The 6,419-nt window shown below is 50.7% G+C and overlaps 1 protein-coding gene across 1 annotated transcript; it reads right to left on the bottom strand.

Annotated features, from left to right (window-relative positions):
• Positions 1–1,477: 1,477 nt before the first annotated feature.
• On the bottom strand, positions 1,478–2,428 carry LOC139365852 (uncharacterized). The gene is made up of 3 exons (XM_071102913.1): positions 2,156–2,428; positions 1,879–2,066; positions 1,478–1,796 (listed from the first exon to the last, which is right to left on the bottom strand). Exons 1-3 carry the CDS (start codon positions 2,426–2,428, stop codon positions 1,478–1,480), a joined length of 780 nt encoding a protein of 259 aa, XP_070959014.1.
• Between the last annotated feature and the right edge of the window lie 3,991 nt (positions 2,429–6,419).

Below are 6,419 nucleotides of genomic sequence, written 5' to 3'. Positions count from 1 at the left end.
ACGGGGATCTGGGATTAAAAATAAAGAATATATACAATATAAATATAGGGCAAAATACACATCACAACAAGGGAGACAACACTACATAAAGAGAGACCTAAGACAACAACATAGCAAGGCAGAAACACATGACAACACAACATGGTAGCAACACAACATGGTAGCAGCACAAAACATGGTACACATTTTTTTGGGAGCAGACAATAGCACAACGGGCAAGAAAGGAGAAACAACAATACATCATACAAAGCAGCCACAACTGTCAGTAAGAGTGTCCATGATTGAGTCTTCGAATGACGATTGAGATAAAACTTTGATTGAGATAAAACTGTCCAGTTTGAGTGTTTGTTGCAGCTCATTCCAGTCGCTAGCTGTGGTGAACTGAAAAGAGGAGCGACCCAGGGATGTGTGTGCTTTGGGGACCTTTAACAGAATGTGTCTGGCAAAATGGGTGTTGTATGTGGAGGATGAGGGCTGCAGTAGATATCTCGGATATGGGGGAGAGAGGCCTAAGAGGGTTTTTATAAATATGCATCAACCAGTGGGTCTTGCGGTGGCTATACAGAGATGACCGGTTTACAGAAGAGTATAGAGTGCAGTGATGTGTCCTTTATTTTATATTTTATTTATTTTACGTTTATTTAACTAGGCAAGTCAGTTAAGAACAAATTCTTATTTTCAATGATGGCCTAGGAACAGTGGGTTAACTGCCTGTTCAGGGGCAGAACGACAGATTTGTACCTTGTCAGCTTGGGGGTTTGAACTTGCAACCTTCCGGTTACTAGTCCAACGATCTAACCACTAGGCTACCCTGCCGAAAATCTGATGGCCGAATGGTAAAGAACATCTAGCCGCTCAAGAGCACCCTTACCTGCCGATCTACAAATGATGTCTCCGTAATCTAGCATGGGTAGGATGTTCATCTGAATCAGGGTTAGATTGGCAGCTGGGGTGAAAGAGGAGCGATTGCGATAGAGGAAACCATTTAACATTAGCCTGCAGCTTTGATATGTGCTGAGAGAAGGACAGTGCACCATCTAGACATACTCCCAAGTACTTGTATGAGGTGACTAGCTCAAGCTTTAAACCCTCAGAGGTATTAATAACACCTGTGGGAGGAGGGGCATTCTTCTTACCAAACCACATTGTCACGTTCACTGTCTTCAAACTCCCTGTCATAAATGAGCCATGTGCATGTCATTCCACATCTTTAATTAATAAACTGAAACCTTCACAAAAGAACAGGTAAACAGAAACCGAACGTGACGCAACTGTGGCGCACACAAACACACACAGAAAATAAATAATTACCCACAACATTAGGTGGGAAAAAAGTCTGCCTAAGTATGATTCCCAATCAGAGACAACGATAGACAGCTGCCTCTGATTGGGAACCACACTCGGCCAAAAACAAAGAAATAGAAAACATAGAATGCCCACCCAAATCACACCCTGATTCCGGCCGCAAAACCTAGCTCTATGGGGGAGGGTCCGGGTGGGCATCTATCCTCGGTGGCGGCTCCGGTTCGGGACCTAGCCCCCGCTCCGCATGCTGATCCCTCCGCTTCCATGGAACCGGACCGTGGATCGTCGCCGGAGACTCCAGACCGTGGATCGTCGCCGGAGACTCCAGACCGTGGATCGTTGCAGGAGACACCGGACAATGGATTGTTGCCGGAGGAACCGGACCGTGGATCATCGCCGGAGCCTCTGGATTGGGAACCCCCGCTGGAGGCTCCGGACTGCAGACCACCACTGGAGACTCCGGACTGCAGGCCGCCGCTAGAGACTCTGGACTGCAGACCGTAGCAGCAGGCTCCGGACTGGGGACTGTCGCAGCATGCTCCGGACTGGGGACCGTCGTTGGAGGCTCCGGACTGGGGACCGTCGTTGGAGGCTCCGGACTGGGGACCGTCGCTGAATGCTCCGGACTGGGGACCTTCGCTGGAGCCTCCGGACTGGGGACCTTCGCTGGAGCCTCCGGACTGGGGACCTTCGCTGGAGCCTCCGGACTGGGGACCTTCGCTGGAGGCTCCGGACTGGGGACCGTCGTTGGAGGCTCCGGACTGGGGACCGTCGTTGGAGGCTCCGGACTGGGGACCGTCGTTGGAGGCTCCGGACTGGGGACCGTCGCTGAAGGCTCCGGACTGGGGACCTTCGCTGGAGGCTCCGGACTGGGGACTACCGCTGGAGACTTCGGACTGCAGACCACCGCTGGAGACTCTGGACTGCAGGCCGTCGCAGCAGGCTCCGGACTGGGGACTGTCGCTGTAGGCTCCGGACTAGGGACAGTCGCTGGAGGCTCCGGACTAGGGACCATCGCTGGAGGCTCTGGACTGGGGACCGCCGCTGCAGGCTCCAGACTGGGGACTGTCTCTGGAGGCTCCGGACTAGGGACCATCGCTGGAGGCTCCGGACTAGGGACCATCGCTGGAGGCTCCGGACTAGGGACCATCGCTGGAGGCTCCGGACAGGGGGCCGTCGCTGGAGGCTCCGGACTGGGGACCGTCGTTGAAGGCTCTGGACTGGGGACCGTCGCTGGAGGCTCCTGACTGGGGACCGTCGCTGGAGGCTCCTGACTTGGGACCGTCGCTGGAGGCTCCTGACTGGGGACCGTCGCTGGAGGCTCCTGACTGGGGACCGTCGCTGGAGGCTCCTGACTGGGGACCGTCGCTGGAGGCTCCTGACTGGGGACCGTCGCTGGAGGCTCCTGACTGGGGACCGTCGCTGGAGGCTCCTGACTGGGGACCGTCGCTGGAGGCTCCTGACTGGGGACCGTCGCTGGAGGCTCCGGACTGGGGAACGTCGTTGGAGGCTCCGGACTGGGGACCGTTGCTGGAGGCTCTGGTATAGGGACTGTCGCTGGAGGCTCTGGACTAGGGACCATCGTGGAGGCTCCGGACTGGGGATAGTCGCTGGAGGCTCCGTGCCCTGGATTTTCACTGGAGGCTCTGGCCCATGGATTATCACTGGAGGCTTTGTGCCATGGATCATCACTACAGGCTCTGGGCCATGGATCATCACTACAGGCTACAGGCCATGGATCATCACTGGAGGCTTCGTGCCATGGATTATCACTGGAGGCTTTGTGCCATGGATCATCACTACAGGCTCTGGGCCATGGATCATCACTACAGGCTACAGGCCATGGATCATCACTGGAGGCTTCGTGCCATGGATTATCACTGGAGGCTCCAGGCCATGGATAATCACTGGAGGCTTCGTGCTATGGATCATCACTACAGGCTCTGGGCCATGGTTCATCTCTGGAGGCTTCGTGCCATGGATCATCACTGCAGGCTTCGGGCCATGGATCATCACTGGAGGCTCCGGGCCAGGGATTATCACTGGAGGCTTCATGACATGGATCATCACTACAGGCTCCCTGCCATGGATCATCACTAGAGGCTTCGTACGTGGAGCCGGAACAGGTCTCACCGGACTGAGGAGACGTACTGGAAGCCTGGTGTGTGGAGCTGCCACAGGGCTTACCAGGCTCGGGAGACATACTGGAGGCCTGGTACATGGAACCGGAACAGGTCTCACCGGACTGGGGAGATGCACTTGAAGCCTGGTGCATAGAGCAGGCACTGGATACACTGGGCCTTGGAGGCGCACTGGAGGTCTCGAGCGTAGAGCTGGCACAACCCATCATGGCTGGATGCCCACTTCCGCCCGGCAAATGCGGGGCACTGGCACAGAGCGCACCGGCCTGTGAATGCTCACTGGAGACACAGTGCACATCACCACATGACACGGTGCCTGACCGGTCACATGCTCCCCACAGTAAGCACAGGGAGTTGGCTCAGGTCTAAACCCTGATTCCGCCAATCTCCCCGTGTGACCCCCCCCATACATTTTTTGAGGAGCTGCCTCTCGGGCTTCCGAGACGAGGGAGAAGAAGAGGGAGAAGCATTGGGTCTTGTCCCCTGCCATAATCTTCATAATCGGTCCAGCTCGTCTCGTCCTCCAAGTTGACGCACGCTGCTTGGTCTTTTTGTGGTGGGTAATTCTATTTATTATTTTCTGTGTGTGTTTGTGAGCGCCAAGGTCTGTTTATCTGTCTTTTTGTGATGGTTTCACTTTATTAAAGATGTGTAATTACAAGCACGCTGCGCCTTGGCTCATCTATGACAGGGAGTTTGAAGACAGTGAATGTGACACACATGACTTTTGTTTAGGAGGTGTTCAGGACAAGGTTAAGGTTACAGAAAGCTTGTTGGACACTAAGAAAGCTTTGTTGTAGAGCATTTAACACAAAATCCAGGGAGGGGCCAGCTGAATATAATGAGAATAAGACTGTATCATCTGCATATAAATGGATGAGAGATCTTCCTACTGCCTGAGCTATGTTGTTGATGTAAATTGAGAAGAGCGTGGGGCCTAGGATCGAGCATTGGGGTACTCCCTTGGTGACAGGCAGTGACTGAGACAGCAGACTTTATACACTGCACTCTTTAGTTAGCAAACCAACCCAAAGACCCCTCAAAGACACCAATACTCCTTAGCCCGGCCCACAAGAATGGAATGGTCTACCATATCAAAAGCTTTGGCCAAGTTAATAGATATAGCAGCACAATATTGCTTAGAATCAAGGGCAATTGTGACATCATTGATGACCTTTAAGGTTGCAGTGACACATCCATAACCTGAGCAGAAACCAGATTGCATACCCAAGAGAATACTATAGACATCAAGAACCCTAGTCAGTTGATTATTGACAAGTTTGTCCAATACTTTTGATAAACAGGGCAAAATAGAAATAGGCCTTTAACAGTTAGGATCAGTTTGATCTCCCCCTTTATTTAAAGGACGAACCGTTGGTGCCTTTCAAACCATGGGAACCTCCCCAGAAAGGAGAGACAGGTTAAAAAAGTTGGAGATAGGCTTGGCGATGATAGGGGCAGCAACCTTAAAGAAGAAAGGGTCTAAACCATCTGACCCAAATGTTTTTTTGGGGTCAAGTTTAAGGAGCTCCTTTAGCACCTCGGACTCAGTGACTGCCTGCAGGGAGAAACTTTTTGTAGCAAATCAAATCAAATGTATTTATATAGCCCTTCGTACATCAGCTGATATCTCAAAGTGCTGTACAGAAACCCAGCCTAAAACCCCAAACAGCAAGCAATGCAGGTGTAGAAGCACGGAGGGCAGGGGAAAAAGAGGGAGAAGCATTGGGGATAGTTGCATTAGAAGGGGTGGGAGATGAGGAAATGTTGTATGGGCAAGGAGGCATGGCTGAGTCAAATAGGAATCCTGACTTAATGAAGTGGTGATTAAAGAGCTCAGCCATGTACCATGTGCCTCTTGTCAGTAACAACCACATCATCAACTTTAAGGGACATGGGCAGCTGTGAGGATGACGGTTTATTCTCCAGGTCGTTAATTGTTTTCCAGAAGTTTTTGGGGTAAGACCCACAGAGAGAGAACTGCTCCTTAAAATACCTAACTTTGGGCTTCCGGGAAGCCTGAGTGCACTTATTTGTCATTTGCTTGAAAGATAGCCAGTCAGCCTGAGTATGCGTGTGCCGAGCCTTTCATCAAATGCAATTCTTGAGGCGGAGTAACTCTGCAAGATCACGGTTGAACCAGGGGCTTAACCTGTTTTTAATTCTAATTCTCTTTATGGGGAAGGTAACAATACCACAGAACATATAAAAAAGGAGGGTGAAAGTGTCTTCGACAGAGGGGATCAGCTGATTCCATACCATTTTACAGAGGCCATTTCATGAAGGAACGCTTGCTCATTAAAGTATTTTAGCAAGAGTCTATGACAAATCAGGACAGTTAATTTCACTGAGCAGCCATTACAAACACAGGCTGTAAAACAGTGATTCCTAAGGTCATTACAGAAAACACCAGACTGATACCTATCGGGATAATTTGTGAGGATAACATTGAGGAGCGTAGCCTTTTCTTGGTGTTTGGAGTCATACCTTGTGGGATTGGTAATAATCTGAGAAAGATTTTGGGAGTCCCATTGCTTTAGGACTTGGTCAGGTGGTTTAAGCATGTCCCAGGTCACCAGGCAGAACAAATTCAGACTTAGTGTAAAGGGCCAGGAGAGAGCTTAGGGCAGGTAGGGTACAGGCCATTGCTGATGGAGGACGATAGCACCCAGCAACAGTCAACAAAGAGCTATTTGAAAGTTTAGTGCTTAAAACCAGCAAATCAAATTGTTTGGGGACAGACTTGGTGGAGACAACTGATCACTGAAGGTGATCCTTGGTAAAAATTGCCACTCCCCCACCTTTGGAAGATCTGTCTTTCCGAAAAAGGTTATAATCAGAAAGGATAACATCAGTATTCAAAACACTCTTCCTTAACCATGTTTCAGTAATGAACAACATATCTGGATTGGAGCTGTGAACCCACACTTTCAATTGATCAATTTTATGTAATAAGCTTTTAGTGTTAACGTG

The sequence above is a fragment of the Oncorhynchus clarkii genome, chromosome 14 (genome assembly GCF_045791955.1).
Source record: "Oncorhynchus clarkii lewisi isolate Uvic-CL-2024 chromosome 14, UVic_Ocla_1.0, whole genome shotgun sequence".
In the NCBI taxonomy this organism is placed as follows: Eukaryota; Metazoa; Chordata; class Actinopteri; order Salmoniformes; family Salmonidae; genus Oncorhynchus; species Oncorhynchus clarkii.
Note: the sequence above shows the minus strand (reverse complement) of the source record. Positions and strands in the feature narration are given on the sequence as shown.

What these genes read in the sequence shown, in the direction of transcription:
- LOC139365852 (XM_071102913.1), bottom strand. Translation starts at nt 2,428, where the DNA reads ATGGTCCCTAGTCCGGAGCCTCCAGCGATGGTCCCTAGTCCGGAGCCT. An exon ending in GTCCGGAGCCTCCAGCGAAG is followed by an intron (nt 2,067 to 2,155) that starts GTCCCCAGTCCG and finishes GACGGTCCCCAG; the next exon opens with TCCGGAGCCTCCAACGACGG. An exon ending in GCCTCCAACGACGGTCCCCA is followed by an intron (nt 1,797 to 1,878) that starts GTCCGGAGCCTC and finishes TACGGTCTGCAG; the next exon opens with TCCAGAGTCTCTAGCGGCGG.